This window comes from Notolepis coatsorum (genome assembly GCF_963971535.1).
Source record: "Notolepis coatsorum genome assembly, chromosome: 2".
NCBI classification, from domain to species: domain Eukaryota; kingdom Metazoa; phylum Chordata; class Actinopteri; order Aulopiformes; family Paralepididae; genus Notolepis; species Notolepis coatsorum.
In genome coordinates this window covers 215,760,286-215,779,247 of record NC_140166.1, presented here as the reverse complement: position 1 = coordinate 215,779,247, position 18,962 = coordinate 215,760,286, and the positions used below count along the sequence as shown (strand labels likewise).

The following is an 18,962-nucleotide window of genomic DNA, read 5'->3' as shown; positions in this document are numbered from 1 at the left end:
CTCCTATCCATGTCAAAAAGGTTCCTTTCCTCTCCTTTAAAACTAGGATTAAACATGTCAAGCCTTTATTTGCTCTCAATCTTTTAGATGATGTATGATCCAGTACGTGTCCGTTCTTGTGAGAGATCTTAATAAACGGGACACTGGCTCCTGCCCTGTGGGGTCTATTTTGGTTAAAAGAAGGCTTACTTACACCTCTCCCGAAGGCTAACCGGCACTGTCCGCTTCCATTCATTGTGCTAAGCTAGGCTAACGTGCATCCATATAGCTTTCTACTGAACGCACAGAGAGGAAACTGGTATCTATCTTCTTGTCTCTCTCTGGAGAAGACGGTAAGCTCATTTCCCAATATGTTGGCGTGTTCCTTTAACCCTCATGTTGTGTTAGGAATTGGCACCACTGACTGTTGTTAGTTTTGCTGTGCTTACCGTATAGATGTGTTGTGGAGGATATCATAAAGCCTTGTTCTAATAAAAATCAACTACATGGTAGTTATTACATATTATAACCTTGAAACGGGTCGCTGGAGACCCTAACACCACAGGTAACAGAATATGCTAAACACATGCGAATCTAAACACAGAGCTACAGGTGCTCTTATCTCTAGACGCGCCTGGAGGGAGCGAAGGGTTCAATGAGCTGCCCCGGGCCTCCAGGGCGACCGGAGCACTGGCCCCCTAAATGGAAATCAGACTAAGTGTGAGCTCCAGGCCCTCCGCGCCGACATACCTGACATGTCACGAGCCCCCCCCCCCCCCCCCCCCCCCCCGAGACAGAACAAACCACACTCACCATTCCAGACAAACCACCCCGAAACACATCACCCCCCCCCCCCCCCCTCCATGGACCCGAAATCCCGCCCCCATGGAACAGACCAATCACCCACCTTTCCAGTTCGACCACTGACAATGGACACACCTTTTGCCCCTCCTGTATAGACTGTATATAATGTGACCACAATGGTTGATCCAGAGCTCAGTTGGGGGACACTCGGCCAGTGTACTCTCTGAGTCATCCTGCTGTAACTCCTTGATTCACCTGAACCTGCTTTGGTATTAAACCCATGTTTGTTCAAGCCTACCTGACTGTCTACATTTGATTACAACTACCACACTACAGAAGGTTAATATTTCACTACCACACTACAGAAGGTTAATATTTCACTACCACACTACAGACAGTTAATCTTTCACTACCACACTACAGACAGTTAATCTTTCACTACCACACTACAGAAGGTTAATCTTTCACTACCACACTACAGAAGGTTAATCTTTCACTACCACACTACAGACGGTTAACTGTGGACTGGACATTTTGGTGGAAATACCTGCATACGGTAGCGTTGCTTGTAATACTGACAAACACACCTGCTCGTACACATTCACCAAACGCTTTAAATGACTACATTGTTTCACAAACCTTCTTTCTACCTTCCCTCTCTCTCCCTCGCTGCAGGAGCTGGACGACAGCGTTCAGAGCGAGCTGGACCAGCTGTCCCGGTTGGACTCCGAGTCCAGCGACCTGGACCCCCGGGACCGCTCCCCTCTGTTCCGCGAGGTGGAGACCCACCGGACCAGCCTGGACCAGCTCCAGCAGCAGATCCGCAAGAGCGAGGCGGCCGCGCGCGCCCTGGACCGCTTCCTCATGTCCCTGCGCACGGTGGAGCAGGACATCGCCGGGGTGCACGGCGCCCCCTGCAGCGACGGCGCCGTGCTGCAGGACGGCCGCTCCAAGCTGTCCCTGGTCAGACAGAGCATCGACAGCCTGAGGGAGAAGGCCCCGCAGCTGGACCACCTGCTCCAGGGGGCCCGGCTGACGGTGACCCGCGACGGGGCTCCGGCCTCCTGCCTGGACATGGTGGCGGTGCTGGTGCGGAGGGTGGAGGAGGCCGACCGGGGCCTGGCGGGCCAGCAGCACAGCCTCCAGAGGGACACGGAGACCCGCTCCCTGGGCCTGAGGAAGAGGACGCTGCTGGGGCAGCTGAGGAAGGTGCAGGAGACGGCGGAGAGGCAGGGGCTGAAGGAGCCCACCATGCCCGCCGTGCAGCAGAGGTGTGTGTGTGTCTGTGTGCGTGTGCGTGTGTGTGTGTGTGTGTGTGTGTGTGTGTGTGTGTGTGTGTGTGTGTGTGTGTGTGTGTGTGTGTGTGTGTGTGTGTGTGTGTGTGTGTGTGTGTGTGTGTGTGTGTGTGTGTGTGTGTGTAAGTAAAGTAAGTAAGTCAAGTTTATTTATATAGCACCTTTCACAGACCAGGGTCACAAAGTGCTTCACATATAAAAACATCAACAGAGTGCAAGGATAGCAGCATGTTAAAAAGAAAGTAAGTATAAAAAAAAAAAAAAAAAAAAAAAAGACATAAAAGATTTACACAGCCAAAAGCCTGTTTGAACAACACAGTCTTTAGCTGCTTTTTAAAAGTGTTTACAGAGACCACAGATATTCTCGTCTCGTCTCCTTTTGTTTTGAATCTAGACCCTACTTTTTTGATTAGCTGCTACTGGTAATCAGAAGAATAAACATATAGAAATATAGAAGTAATAAACAGTAAAAACTAAAACAATCATTACATCAGTGTTCCATTTTATTTTCAACTTGTTAATCTTCTCAAACACTGAAGATATGTTTTGCAGTATGTTAAAAGACATGCAATTGATCAACTTTATACAAAAAGCAATACATGCTTTAGATTTTTTTCAGTTATTTTTACTTGTATGAGTAACTTTTTACTTGTTCAGTGAGAGAAATCCAGTCTGGCTTGGGTTTGAACAAGTGCATCGAAATCTGGCTTTTTTGCGGCGTGCTCCTGCTCAAGGAAGTTTGGTACGTTCTGATTGTCCGGCCCGTGGGCGTGGCCCAGGTCTGATCTAGACCGATGTGTGTGTGTGTGTGGCGGCGGCGTGAGAGAGAGAGAGAGAGAGAGAGAGAGAGAGAGAGAGAGAGAGAGAGAGAGAGAGAGGGGCATATGAGAGACAGAACAGAGAGAGCAAGAGAGGCAGAGAGAGATAATGGGGAAGAGAGAGAGGGAGAAGAGGAGAGAGAGAGGGGGGGGGTTACATTTACATTTACATTTAGTCATTTAGCTGACGCTTTTATCCAAAGCGACTTACAAGTTCTGTGCGACAAGACAGCAAGAAGGGTATAACTCTATCAGCTGAGTAACAATGTTCATCAAAGTGTTGCGTGTTACAGTGTAGGTTAGTTTATTAGGACAAGTGCATGACATTAAGGTTAGTCGGGGTTAGATTTTTTTTTTTTTTTTTTTTTTTTTTTTTATCATTTCAGATAATGGTTGAAGAAGTGAGTCTTTAGTCGACGGCGAAAGATTGGACGGGATTCGGCTGTCCTAACTGGGATGGGTAGTTCATTCCACCATTGTGGGGCAAGGACTGAGAATAGGCGGCTTCTCTTTGATGACCCTCCGGGAGCTTGGATAGGAGTAGATCTGAGGCGGCCAGAAGACGCAGAGCGTAGGGGTCTTGAGGGTGTGTAGTTAGAGACCATTGACCGGAGGTAGGCGGGAGCGGTTCCCTTTGCCGCACGGTATGCTAGGTCGAGGGCCTTGAAGCGGATACGTGCAGCAATGGGGAGCCAGTGCAGGTCCCTAAGAAGTGGGGTGACATGGGCTGACTTCGGTAGGTTTGAGATCAGGCGGGCCGCTGCATTTTGAATGAGTTGAAGAGGCTTGGTGGCAGTGGCCGGGAGGCCAGCTAGCAGTGCGTTGCAGTAGTCGAGGCGGGAGATGACTGTTGATTGGACGAGGAGTTGGGTGGCTTCTTTTGTCAGGAAGGGGCGTATCCTTCTGACGTTGCTCAGGAGGAATCTGCAGGTTCTGGTTGTCGCTGCGATGTGAGCAGAGAAGTTCAACTGGTCGTCGAGGACAACACCAAGGTTCTTGGCGGTCGGCGACGCGGTCACAGCTGCATTCTCGACTGTGATGGAGAGGTCGGTCAGGGGGGAGGATTTGGCCGGCAGGTGGAGCAATTCTGTTTTGCTTAGGTTCAGTTTGAGGTGGTTGGTCGTCATCCAGGCGGAGATGTCGGACAGACAGGCCGAGATCCGCTCAGAGACGTGGATATCTGAGGGAGGGAAGGAGAGGAAGAGTTGAGTATCATCGGCATAACAATGATATGAGAAGCCATGAGATGTGATAATGTTACCCAGTGATTTAGTGTAGAGGGAGAAGAGAAGGGGTCCTAGGACCGAGCCCTGGGGGACACCCGTCCGGAGGGGGCGGGTGGCCGACAGAGTCCCTCTCCATGACACTTGGTAGGAGCGGTCATTGAGGTATGATGTCAGCCATGTCAGCGCAGATCCAGCCACTCCCATTCCTGCGAGGGCCGCGAGGAGGATCTGATGGTTGACTGTGTCGAAGGCTGCAGATAGATCTAGGAGAATCAGGACAGAGGAGAGGCCTTTCGCTTTTGCTAAGTGAAGTGCCTCTGTGACCGCAATGAGGGCCGTTTCTGTGGAGTGGCCAGTCCGGAAGCCAGACTGATTGGGGTCTAGGAGGTCATTCTGTAAGAGATAAGCAGTAAGTTGGTTGGATACAGCACGTTCAAGTGTTTTAGAAAGGAAGGAGAGAAGAGAGACAGGGCGATAGTTGGCTATGACGGTGGGGTTCAGGGTTGGTTTTTTTATGAGGGGCGTGACTCTGGCTTGTTTTAGGGAGGTGGGGACCACCCCCGAGTTGAGTGAGGAGTTGATGGTTGCAGTTAGGAATGGGAGGATGTCCGGTGCTATGGTCTGGAGGAGTGGGGAGGGTAGCTGGTCCAGCTGGCATGTAGTCGGACGGTTCGACGTTACCAGTGTCAGGGTCTCGGCTTCTGTAATGGGAGAGAAAGATGACAGAGTGAAGGATGAGGTTCTCGATTCAGCGTTTGGAATGGGTGGGGGTTGGGAGAAGGAGCTGCGGATGTTCTCCACTTTTTCCTCAAAGAAGATCGCAAAGTCTTCGGCAGAAAAAGATGAGGGAGGAGGAGGTGGGGGGGGAGTGAGGAGGGAGGACATGGTAGCATGCAGTTTGCGAAGATTCTTGGCAGAGGCCTCGATCCTATGGTGAAAGAAAGAAGCTTTGGCATTAGTAATGGTTTTGGAGAATGTTAACAAGAGGTTGTGATATGTGTCGATGTCAGCAGTGAGGCGTGACTTTCTATACTTCCTCTCAGCCGCTCTCAGGACCTGTCTTTGTTCTCTCACTGCATCCGTCAGCCATGGACTGGGTGGGGAACGGCGGGCAGGTTTCTCAACGAGGGGACAGAGCTTGTCGAAGGAGGTTGCAAGGGCTGAGAGGAGGGTGGAGGTTGCCATCTCTGTGGGGAGAGCAGAGAAGGTGTCACTCAAAGGTAGAGCGGATATTATGTCAGAGGAGAGGGTGGAGGGGGATAGGGAGGGCAGGTTGCGTCTGAGTGAGACGGTTTGAGTTGGGGTGAAGACTTTTCGGTTAAGCATGAGAGTTAGTGAGAAGGATATGAAGGAATGGTCAGATACATGTAGGGGAGTTACCGTGGTGTTAATGATGCTGGAGTTACGGGAAAATATGAGATCCAAGGAGTTGCCTGCTTTGTGGGTGGGAGGCATGGCAGTGGGAGTCAGGTCAAATTGTTGTAGGAGGGAGACCACTGGGACCGACTGAGATGAGTCAGGCAGGTTGAAGTCGCCCAATAGAAGGAGCGGGGTACCATCTTCCGGTAAGGAGCTTAGAAGCATGTCCAGCTCATCTGTGAAGTGATCGAGGGGACCTGGAGGGCGATAGAGTGTAACAATGGTGAGATTGAAAGGATTAGAGACAGATACTGCATGATATTCGAGGGAGGAGAGTGACAGTTCTGGGAGTTGCGTTAGGTTTGTAGCCCATGAAGGAGATGTCATGAGGCCAGTGCCTCCACCCCGTCTGGAGGGTCGAGGTGTGTGAGTGAAGTTATAGTTTGTAGATAATGCTGCAGGTGTTGACGAGTTATTGGGGGTTATCCAGGTCTCAGTTAGAGCCAGGAGCTGCAGATTTAGACTATGGGCGTAGGCAGTAATGAAGTCAGCTTTCTTGACTGCTGATTGACAATTCCATAAGCCTCCCTGTACTGTGACAGGTGTATTAGTGGCTGTAGGAGGGTAGGAGAGATTAGCCGGGTTGCTAGCAAACTGGCGTGGATGGGTTGATTCTGTTCTTGAGGAGCAGATTGTGGATATAGGTATGAGGCACATTGTGGTGTCAAGAGTGGTAGGAGGAGGTTGAAGGGGCTAGGGAGGAAGCGAGATAGTAGGGAAATAGCAGAGTGGGACGGGAATATGGGATTATGGTGTACTTAGCACTGGGTGGATCGGTGGATCCCTCTGCGGTGAACTCCAGGAAAACTCCTCCTCTTTGTCCCTCTTCGTTTCTCGACGCTTCGCTGACGCTATGCCAGCAAGTCTTTAAATCACTATCACTAATTACTGATGAGTGACACCTGCAGCAAAAGGCCACACCTCCAGTTTCTGTCAGCTGGGTGAAACTAATTACAAACAATTTCCACAACACAATTTAGTCACACACTTCAAAATGATGTACACAGTATTCAGTTAAAAGATCCTACCCTCTCTGCTGTTGTCCTCAGAATGAATCCAACAGAGAAAAAGCTGGTATTTAAGCAGAAAAACTGTCACAAGTGCCCACTTAACTACATGCACAAAGGCCACACCTCCAGTTTCTGTCAGCTGGGTGAAACTAATTACAAACAATTTCCACAACACAATTTAGTCACACACTTCAAAATGATGTACACAGTATTCAGTTAAAAGAGCCTACCCTCTCTGCTGTTGTCCTCAGAGGAGTTAGAGGAGAGAGAGGTGAGGTCCGGGGATAGGTGTGGATGATAGGGTTGTGTGTGTGTGATTGGGGAGGTACGTATGTTTGTGTGTGTGTGCATGTGTGTGAATGGAAGAGGGTATTTGCATGGTGTTCCTCCCTGGGATATGTGTGTGTGTCTGTGTGTGTGTGTGTGTGTGTGTGTGTGTGTGTGTGTGTGTGTGTGTGTGTGTGTGTGTGTGTGTGTGTGTGTGTGTGTGTGTGTGTGTGTGTGTGTGTGTGTGTGTGTGTGTGTGTGTGTGTGTGTGTGTGTGTGTGTGTGTGTGTGTGTGTGTGTGTGTGTGTGTGTGTGTGTGTGTGTGTGTGTGTGTGAGTTTGTGCGCGCACACATGAATATCACTTCACCAATTAAAATTATTTCAATAGAGACTGAAAGGCCTAAATATCAATAGTATGAATATGAATAAAATACTGTACAGGCGAACTGTCACATTAGGCGTTGCAGATCAAATATGAATCCACACATATTTTATTGAACTGTTTAGGTGGAAAAAGAGAATGTTTATTTATTATTATAGGTATTTCAAAATACCTCCCACTCTCACAGCCCTCCCCCACACGTCGGATCAAAACACACATTTGTAAACAAGGTGCAGAACTACAGGGCCTCTTTTACCTAGAGGTCGTAGTATCCCACTATTACAGATTGCACTTAATAAATAGGTAAAAAGAACAAATATTATAATAAATAAAACATTTGAATACATTTTGTTTTCTTGCAGAATGACATTTTTTAAGGATACCCAATACAATACACTGTTTTCGGACTATATTACTATATATTATGTGTTAACAATACAATATACTGTTTTCGGACTATATTACTATATATTATGTGTTAACAATACAATATACTGTTTTCAGACTATATTACTATATATTATGTGTTAACAATACAATATACTGTTTTCGGACTATATTACTATATATTATGTGTTAACAATACAATACACTGTTTTCGGACTATATTACTATATAATATTATGTGTTAACAATACAATATACTGTTTTCGGACTATATTACTATATATTATGTGTTAACAATACAATACACTGTTTTCGGACTATATTACTATATTATGTGTTAACAATACAATACACTGTTTTCAGACTATATTACTATATATTATGTGTTAACAATACAATACACTGTTTTCAGACTATATTTACTATATATTATGTGTTAACAATACAATACACTGTTTTCAGACTATATTTACTATATATTATGTGTTAACACTACAATACACTGTTTTTGGACTATATTACTATATTATGTGTTAACAATACAATACACTGTTTTCGGACTATATTACTATATTATGTGTTAACAATACAATACAATGTTTTCGGACTATATTACTATATTATGTTAACAATACAATACACTGTTTTCGGACTATATTACTATATTATGTGTTAACAATACCGACAAGGTGTCTCGCAAAGTGCAGATAGGAGTGTTCCCCCCACTTTTTATGCAGATAGGAGGTTTTAATCTTCAGCCATCGATATATAGATACAACAACAACAACAACAACAACAACAACAACAACAACAACATCCCTTTTGTCTCCAGGTTGCGTGCTCTGTCGGACCTAGAGGGTCCACTGCAGGCCCAGCGCTCTGAGCTCCAGAGCCTCCGTGAGCTCCATGGGAGGCAGGAGCAGGAGGGAGGAGAGCGCCACCTGCAGGAGCTGGAGACGCAGTGGGAGGAGGCGCAGAGAGCCGTGGCTGACAGGTGGGGAGCAGGGGAACTCGTCTCTACACTGTTGTCTCCCGTACCGACATGAACTATAGTGCAACTATATTTAGTTTTTAATGCACCAATTACTATCATAATACTGTAGTATTTTACGCAGTCCATTTTCCATTTTCCCATTTCGTATTGATATGGTAAAACCACAGGAATTTGCTACAGTAATTCACCATACATTTCTAGAAAGTATTGCAGTGTGCATCTTTAGTGTGCATGAAAACAATCTCAGGAATATTATAAATCACAGCAGTTCTGTGGTATATTTCTACAGTGTGTACAAAAACCCACTGTAATACTATAGGTTAGGTTAGGCAAGACAGATTCATATTATATTATAATGTATTCATTATATATATATATATATATATATATTAGGGGTGTAACGGTACACAAAAACCACGGTACGGTACGTACCTCGGTTTTGAAGTCAAGGTTCGGGTTTTCGTTTTTTTTTTATAATAATAATTATATTAGATTGTGAAAAAAACAGCCCCCGGTGGGCGGTCGTTAGTGGTTAACATACCGCTGTATTAGTTCGGTACACTACACAGCCGTTTAGAACGGTACGGTACGGATACGTGTACCTTTACACCCCTAATATATATATATATATGTGTATACAGCATTGTACAAATGCTTTATATACATATATATTTATTCTATCCACACCTGTCTGTATTTACCTGCACATAGTCCTTTTACATGTCTGTATATACTATATCTGTACATATCCTACTCTTACTAGTTACGCTGCTGGCCAGTATGACTACCATACTGTTTATGTTTATGTTTATTAAAGGATCCCCATTAGAGACACATGAAAGAGCCTCTGGTCTTCCTGGGGTCCTGTCTTTACACCTGCACCACTGTACATATTATACTACAACTCTGTACACACATCTGATTAGCACTACACTCAGTAGTACTCGTTTATATATGTTATATTATTTCTGTTGCACTTTAGGCTACTGTTACATTTGCACTCTGGTTGGATGCCAAACTTATTTCCGTTGTATTGCGCTCGCTGTATAACAATATATTTTAATCTAATCTAATTATTCTTTGTCTTTCACGGATAAAGTTATAGATTTGTAATTGTACGTGCTAAATATATAAATAAAAATACATAGATGACTAAGACCAGGTGTGTGTGTGTGACTCCCATGCACTCCCACACTCCCATGCAATTTTATCCTGCCCCTTCCCCCTTGTATCTCTTCTTGTGCTCCTCTGTCCCCTGTGTGCTATACTGTACTTTGTGCTCCCCTATCCGTGTGTTGTCCTACTGTTGTTCTAATCTCTGAATGTATACTGTCTTGTCCTGCTGTGCCTTTTTGTATTTTTGTATTTTATATCATGACATTTTATGCTCTGATTGTACAGCACTTTGGTTGGCTCTTGAGTTTTTAAACGTGCTTTATAAATAAATGACTTGACTTGACTCCAGGCAGGACCAGTGTAACGTGCTGTTAGAGCTGCTGAAGAGGTTCCAGGGTTGCCGTAGTTACCTGAGCAGCACCATGCAGAGGGCAGAGCACACGGTCAGTGAGCAGGCCTCCTACCTGGGCAAGGACAACCTGCAGAGACTCATCGCCAAGGTCAGTCTCTCTCTCTCTCTCTCTCTCTCGCTCTCTCTCTCTCTCGCTCTCTCTCTGTATCTCTCTCTCTCGCTCTCTCTCTCCCTCTCTGTCTCTCTCTCTGTCTCTCTCTCTCCGTCCCTCACTCTCTCTTTCTCTCTCTCTCTGTATCTCTCTCCCTCTCTCTGTGTGTCTCTCTCTGTCTCTGTCTCTCTATCCCTCTCTCCCTCTCTCCGTATCTCTCTCCCTCTCTCTGTGTGTGTCTCTCTCTCTCTTATGCACACACGCACACATTAATTTAACCACTAGATGGCAGACACACCCTTGAATTAAACATGTGTACTCTGTCTGTGTGTGTGTGTGTGTGTGTGTGTGTGTGCGCGTGTGTGTGTGTGTGTGTGTGTGTGTGTGTGTGTGTGTGTGTGTGTGTGTGTGTGTGTGTGCGCGCGTGTGGCTGTTTCCAGGTCCATGGTATTAAGGAGGAGCTGAGTGGTCTTGGGGAGCGCATGGACGAGATGAGAGGAACGTGCCGACAGTTACAGTCCCACCTTAAGAAAATGCCAGACTGCAGCGAGGCTCCTTTTGAGGCCGAGGCCGACACCCTGATGGACAGCTGGCTGGATGTAAGGCTTCACGTCACCATGACGACCGTGATGAACACCTTTTACCTTCTTATTGCTACTTCACTTCAATCAATTGAACTGAACTGAACTGAATTTAACTGAATTTAACTGAATTGAACTGAACTGAACTAAACTAAACTGAACTGAACTGAACTGAACTGAATTGAACTGAACTGAACTAAACTGAACTGAACTGAATTGAACTGAACTGAATTGAACTGAACTGAACTAAACTAAACTAAACTGAACTGAACTGAATTGAACTGAACTAAACTGGACTGAACTGAATTGAACTGAATTGAACTGAATTGAACTGAACTGAACTGAATTTAACTGAACTGAACTAAAGTGAACTGAATTGAACTGAACTAAACTGGACTGAACTGAATTGAATTGAATTGAACTGAACTAAACTGGACTGAACTGAACTAAACTGGACTGAACTAAACTGGACTCAACTCAACTGGACGGGATTGAACTGGACTGGACTGAACTGAACTAAACTAAACTAAACTAAACTAAACTGAACTGGACTTGACTGGACTTGACTGGACTGGGCAGAACTAAATTAACTGAACTGAACTGGGCTGGGCATAGCTGAATTGGACTCAACTGAATGAGACTGGACTGAGGTGGACATTGTGTCTGTTGTGTCCCCACTAGGTGACGGAGAAGACAGACGCCTACATGGACAACCTGCGGGTGGGTCTGGAGCTGTGGGAGAAGCAGCTGATCCTGGGTGGAGAGGTGGATGGCTGGGCTGGAGCCAAACTAGCTCTGTTCAGCGAGAGCCACCCCTTCCACAACGAGCAACAAGTCCTGGCTATGAGGGTGAGACAGCCAGTCAGACGAGAGGAAATGAAATTACACTGCTTGTTTTTACTACCTATATCTCCCCCCCCCCCCCCCACACATGCTGCTATGATGCCTGAATTTCCCCAAGGGGATCAATAAAGGAATATCTTAAATAAGATGGGATGTGATGTGATGAGATGAGATGAGATGAGATGAGATGAGATGTGATGAGATGTGATGAGATGAGATGAGATGAGATGTGATGAGATGTGATGAGATAAGATGTGATGAGATGAGATGAGATGAGATAAGATGTGATGAGATGTGATGAAATGAAATGAGATGAGATTTGATGAGATTTGATGAGATGAGATGAGATGAGATGAGATGAGATTCGTTATGATGTAGAGCTTTGATTCTCTGCCTGAACCTGATTGGTCCCTGCCCAACCCGCCGGGTTCACGCTGTAATTTCCCCCGAGCTTGGATTGGCTCAGGTTTGTGCTAATTCCCTGTTTCATGTCTGTTCCGTCAATCTGAGAGTAACCCAGTGGGAGAAGCATTAACCCTTTCACTGCCGCACTACCAAAACGGTTAACCCTTTCACTGTGACAATTCACAGAAGGTTAAGCAGCAGAATAATGGACCGGTACATGTTCCACGTTTTCCTTTCAACCGACCGTTATGATTGATCAGAATCAGACTATTATTTGTTAATAAAATCTAAATGACAAGTTCATTTACACAATTTAGCTGGGTGTGTTGCTCACACAAAGACAACATAACAAACAGCTTTTCTAATAGATGTGACACTTTCTGTCTTCTGGTTTCCTCAGGATGAGATCCATGCCCACGAGGAGGACATCGAGCACTTCCACAAGAAGTCCGTGGAGATCAAGGAGATGTTGCAGAGCCAGGAGGCCCCGCTGGAGCTGCAGGTGCGTGAGGGAGTGGTCTCAGGCGCAGGGAGTGGTCTCAGGCACAGGGAGTGGTCTCAGCCACAGGGAGTGGTCTCAGGCACACAGGGAGTGGTCTCAGGCACACAGGGAGTGGTCTCAGGCACAGGGAGTGGTCTCAGCCACATGGAGTGGTCTCAGGCACAGGGAGTGGTCTCAGGCACAGGGAGTGGTCTCAGGCACACAGGGAGTGGTCTCAGGCACACAGGGAGTGGTCTCAGGCACAGGGAGTGGTCTCAGCCACAGGGAGTGGTCTCAGGCACAGGGAGTGGTCTCAGGCACAGGGAGTGGTCTCAGGCACAGGGAGTGGTCTCAGGCACAGGGAGTGGTCTCAGGCACAGGGAGTGGTCTCAGGCACAGGGAGTGGTCTCAGGCACAGGGAGTGGTCTCAGGCACAGGGAGTGGTCTCAGCCACAGGGAGTGGTCTCAGCCACAGGGAGTGGTCTCAGGCGCAGGGAGTGGTCTCAGGCACAGGGAGTGGTCTCAGGCACAGGGAGTGGTCTCAGGCACAGGGAGTGGTCTCAGCCACAGGGAGTGGTCTCAGCCACAGGGAGTGGTCTCAGGCACAGGGAGTGGTCTCAGGCGCAGGGAGTGGTCTCAGGTACAGGGCGTGGTCTCAGGCGCAGGGAGTGGTCTCAGGCGCAGGGAGTGACACATCTACCAGTCAGCCAGAGGGGGAGTCACCCCTGGTCAAGGGAGATATCAGGCTTACTAGGCTTCAGGCCAATAGATAGATTAATATTACTAGGCTTCAGGCCAAGAGAGGTAGTAGGCTTACTAGGCTTCAGGCCAAGAGAGGTAGTAGGCTTACTAGGCTTCAGGCCAAGGGAGATATTAGGCTTACTAGGCTTCAGGCAGGGCCACTCTGCTACACAAGATTATAAAAATAATTGTTCCCAAAGGATCAATTTCTCCTAAAATGCACAACACAACATTCTTCTTTTACGTAAAGGTAACACGGCAACATTATGGGAAATGCGCTCACCGTCTTCTCCAGAGTCACACAGGAAGATAGAGACCAATTTCCTCTCTGTGTGTTCATTAGGAAGATATCCGGCCGGAAGCTAGCCTAGCTTAGCTCAAATATATGGAAGCGGATACAAACCACTAGCCTAGCCTAAAACTCCGGGAGAGGTGTGTTTTGACCCAGGATGCATAGAGAGGAAATTGGTATCTATTTTGCAAGTGCATTTCCCATAATAACTTCCTCTGTGCTAATGAACTGTGCTAATGAAGTAAACCCCCCACTTGCACCGTGCTAATGAACCGTGCCGATGAACTAAACCTCACAGGTGATGGAGACTCAGCTGAGGAAGAGGATGGAGCAGGTGAAGGAGCTGTTCTCCGACAGCACCGACGTGTACGAGGAGCTGATAGCGGTCAAGAGACACCTGTCGGAGAAGATCGACGAGTGTCAGTCGGTCATAGTGAACATCCAGTCCTCTCTGAGCAAGATCTGCGTCTCAGAACCACAGGCTGAGGCCCGGATACAGGTAGACTCTCATACTGCAACGCTCTTTTGTTGGAATGGATTTGATTTTTTCCCCTTTTTTCATTTATGAATGGTTCCTAATATTTGTCTACTTGTTCAAAATCGTGGCAACAGAGAAGTGGAAGATTTATTAAAGAAGTCATCGATTACTATGTGTATGTATTGGTAGTAGTGGTATATATGTGGTGATTTCTGCCTCACTCTAGAGTTTGACACACAATTGACCTATCTCAAACCCCACCCTCTTTTCTTGATCCGCCAATCACAACTGTTGCTTCCAGTCCAGTCCAGTCCAGTTTAGTTTAGTTTAGTTTAGTTTAGTTTAGTTTAGTTTAGTTTAGTTTAGTTTAGTTTAGTTTAGTTTAGTTTAGTTCAGTTCAGTTCAGTTTAGTTCAGTTCAGTTCAGTTCAGTTCAGTTCAGTTCAGTTTCAGTTCACTTGATTGAAGTGAAGTAGCAATAAGAAGTAGACACTTTAGGGGCGGCCAAGTGGCAAATCACATAACAAGCTGCGTCGCGGCACGGCCGACCCGGGTTCGATTCCCGGACCCGGCGTTCTTTGCCGAATGTCTGTCTGTCTCCCATTTTTCCTCCTCTCCCACTCTCTCTACTGGACTGCCCGGTAGTAAAAACGCAATAAAAATCTACAAAAACATATAGAAAAAAACACTTTAATGTATTTAAAAGGTGTTTATCACGGTCATCATGGTGATGTGAATCCTTACATCCAGGAAGTCAATTATATCAGGTGTTCTTGAGGGGAATGAAGCGCTCTGCGTTGGACATTCTGTTTGGAATAGGATCGAATAGATCTCAAATCTAAAATTATACTATTGTAATTTGGGGGCGACAGTGGCTCGGCAGGTAGAGCAGTTGTCCGGTAATCCGGTGGTTCCCAGTTCGATTCCCGCTCCTCCCGAGCAAGACACTTAACCCCTAACTGCTCCCGATGAGCAGGTTGGCTCCTTGCACGGTTGCCTCTGCCGTCGGTGTGTGAACGTGTGCGTGAACGGGTGAAACGTGAGGAACAAAAATTATAACACGCTTTGGATAAAATAACTATATAAATGCACCATGGATGTACCATTTAATCTCAACGTCTACTCCGACAGGATCAGTGTGAGGAGCTGGAGGCGCAGCAGGACCAGGCCGAGGCGGTGCTGAAGGAGGTGGGCCTGGTGTCCAGCGTGGCCAGTCCTCAGGTCCTGGAGGCCCTGTCTGAAGACTGCAGCCGGCTGAGGGAGGCCATCGCACACACCAAGAGCATGATCCACCTGAAGAGAGAGGAGAAGGAGAGGGGGCTGCTCAAGGTCATCAAAGGTCAGAGCTGCTTTTTGGTTTTTGTATCGTGTCTCTTGTAGGTTTCGATGCTACCTTTTCTTCTTTTTCCTCCTGTGGTTGGCTTTGTTTGTTCTGTTGCTTGTGTTTTCATTTGAATGGCTCTGCAGGGGCTCCCGGTGCCTCCAGCATGAGTTCTGTTCCGAGAATAATGCTCTTCTTTATATACAAAAACAAAACCAACTATAATTGAATTGCCTATTTAAAGGCCCAATCTGTGATCCGAACGTAAACACATGGGTAGACCCGCCACCAAAAACTTAGAATGACAGACATTAGAATGGAGACATGTTTTCATAAGAACACTAGACTAACAGTTTACATAATTTCTTTTTATTGTATTTGTTGTATTTTGTGGCTTTAAAATGGTTGTTTATGTTGGTAATGTTTGTAAATATTGAAATGTAAACCGACTTATATTTTTATTTATGATGGGGTAGGACGTTTCAAATAGCATATTTAAATCTTAAAAAACTCTTTCAGAATGTATGTGAATTTATATGGTCAAAATATGATAAAATATGGATTGGGCCTTTAAGTGATCTTTAGGTAGTTTCCACCTTGTCTCCATGTCTGTAACCAAGACTCTCTGTGTCTCCTGTCCTCCTTCACTCAGACGAGAGACAGTTGTTCCAGGAGTGGTTCCAGGACATGCAGCTGTCCGTCAACGAGTGCTTTGAGAACGCTGAGTGCAAACAGGAGGTGGAAACATCGCTCCAGAAACTTAATGTAAGTTCACTGATTGATGATCGATTGATCCATCCACCTATCCATCCTTCCATCCATCCATCCATCCATCCATCCATCCATCCATCCATCTATCTGTCCATCCAATCATCCATCATCCATCCATCCATCTATCCATCCATCCATCCATTCATCTATCCATCCATCCATCCATTCATCCATTCATCCAATCATCCATCCATCTATCTATATATCCATCCAATAATCAATCCATCCATCCATCTATCTATATATTAGGGATGTCCGATATTATCGGCCGACCGATATTATCGGCCGATATCGGCAGTAAAATGTGATATCGGAAAATATCGGTATCGGTTTAAAAAATAAAAAAAACAATAACAATATTGCATCCAGTGAAATGATTAGTTACCTGAAATTATTCAGTTTTTTTGGGTGGGAAACCCTGCATATATCGGTATCGGTTGATATCGGTTGATATCGGTATCGGAAATTAAGAGTTGGACAATATCGGAATATCGGTATCGGTAAAAAAGCCAATATCGAGCATCCCTACTATATATCCATTCAATTATACATCCATCCATAAACTGACTGGCTGACTGACTGGCTCCTGGCTGGCTTACCAACTGACTGGCTGACCGATTCCTGGCTGGCTGGCTGACTGGCTGACTGACTGGCTGACTGACTGGCTGACTGGCTAGCTCTTGCCTGGCTGGCTGACTGGCTGACTGACTGGCTGACTGACTGGCTGGCTGACTGGCTGACTGACTGACTGGCTGACTGGCTGACTGACTGACTGAGTGACTGACTGACTGACTGACTGACTGACTGACTGACTGACTGACTGACTGACTGACTGACTGACTGACTGACTGACTGACTGACTGACTGACTGACTGACTGACTGACTGACTGACTGACTGACTGGCTGGCTGACTGGCTGACTGACTGACTGGCTGACTGGCTGACTGACTGACTGACTGACTGACTGAGTGACTGACTGACTGACTGACTGACTGACTGACTGACTGACTGACTGACTGACTGACTGACTGACTGACTGACTGACTGACTGACTGACTGACTGACTGCTGACTGACTGACTGACTGACTGACTGACTGACTGACTGACTGACTGACTGACTGACTGACTGACTGACTGACTGACTGACTGACTGACTGGCTGACTGGCTGACTGACTGACTGGCTGACTGGCTGGCTGGCTGACTGACTGACTGACTGACTGACTGGCTGACTGACTGACTGACTGACTGGCTGACTGACTGACTGACTGACTGACTGGCTGACTGGCTGGCTGGCTGACTGGCTGACTGGCCGACTGACTGACTGACTGGTTGCCTGACTGACACTGACTGGCTGGCTGACTGCTAACATAGTCATAATGATTGTATTATCATTTAACAACTGACTGAGACACAGGGATTCTCAATTGAACGTATCGTGTCGTGTACACCAGGGTTTCTTGACATCCAAAGAGGGAACGAGACGCCTGGGTCAGTTGAGGGAGTACCTGGAGAGAGGCAGAGAGCAGGTCCCCTCCCAGCAACTGTCCCAGCTCACTGCCTGGCAGCGGGACCAGGAGGAGGAACTGACCACGTTCAGGACTCACTGCCAAAGCAGGAAGGACCAGCTGAGTACTGTCATCAACACCTTTAACAGGTAAACGCTAGTCTAGTAGACCCAAACAACACTAACTAGGGAGTACCCATTATATTGTATACTCTGTCATTCAATAGATTATCTTCTCAACTTTTCTCTACGATTGGGCAGTTGTTTCAAATGAAAAAAATACATTACTGTTGTCAAATCCATGTTCATTCTTTTTTTTTGTGATCAAATCTTTTTATTTTCTTTTTTTCAAACATGAAACAAAGACATATCACAATACAATAATAATAATAATAATAATAATAATAATAATAATAATAATAATAATAATACATAAAAAACATCCCAATGCAACAACTTAACACAACATGACAAGACAATAATTGAGACAGATTGCACAGTGACCAACCCGAGCCCCCCCCCCCCCCCATCAACCACAATCCCCAACCCTCGAAGACCCAGAGTCCGGTGCCCCAGCGAGTCAAAGCATCAGCCTCTTTAACACCACGACCCGCCGAGGCCCCGAACCAGGGCCCCCCCCCCACCCCGCGACCATCCGACCCAAATCCAAAGGGGCCCAGGACATATACATAACCAACCATACAAAAAAAACACAATTTCTTTTTTAAACTTTTATTTGATCAATTATGTCAATATGATTGGTCCTGGCCAAGTTCCCAACAGTGAGTAATAATTTAGCTGACTTGTTTTGTGTGTCCTGTTTTCCTCAGTCTACTGGAGAAGTATGATAGTTTCCGTGACTGGCTCCACACCCGGGAGAAGCAGTCTGCAGAAACAGACCGACTGAGCCCTCTACTCAAAGACCTCCAAAATGGAAGGTGAGCTCTACGATTCATGCCAACAACTATCGCTTAAAATAGATCCCAAATGTGCATTATTTTACATCTGTACATATAATTTTTGCAATATTTCAGGAACACGCCAACATTATGGGAAACGCGTTTACCGTCTTCTTGTCAGAGTCAGTTGAGAAGATGACGTACCGATCGTCTCCTCTCTGTTGCGTTCAGTAGAAAGCTATTCAGCTGCAAGATAGCCTAGCTTAGCACAAAATGGATGGAAGTGGATAAGGATCAGTTAGCCTAGCTGTTGGCCAAAAACACCTCTCTCTGAGTTGTAAGCTAGGCTAGTGGTCCATATCTGCTTACATTAATTTGTGCTAAGCTAGGCTAGCTTGTAGCCGGATAGCTTTCTCCTGAACGCACACAGAGGAAATCGGTGTC

At 46.2% G+C, this 18,962-nt stretch overlaps 1 protein-coding gene across 1 annotated transcript in view; it reads left to right on the top strand.

The window, feature by feature from the left end:
- LOC311223751 (uncharacterized protein) overlaps positions 1-18,962 on the top strand; it is a gene marked incomplete at both ends in the record, with an annotated part of 318,597 nt that overhangs the window by 100,233 nt on the left and 199,402 nt on the right. The window contains 11 exon segments of the mRNA XM_084308521.1: positions 1,459-2,054; positions 8,421-8,582; positions 10,048-10,198; positions 10,642-10,800; positions 11,464-11,631; positions 12,431-12,532; positions 13,843-14,043; positions 15,153-15,360; positions 15,995-16,107; positions 17,567-17,769; positions 18,450-18,557. Coding sequence (XP_084164647.1) covers positions 1,459-2,054; positions 8,421-8,582; positions 10,048-10,198; positions 10,642-10,800; positions 11,464-11,631; positions 12,431-12,532; positions 13,843-14,043; positions 15,153-15,360; positions 15,995-16,107; positions 17,567-17,769; positions 18,450-18,557 — 2,171 coding nt within the window.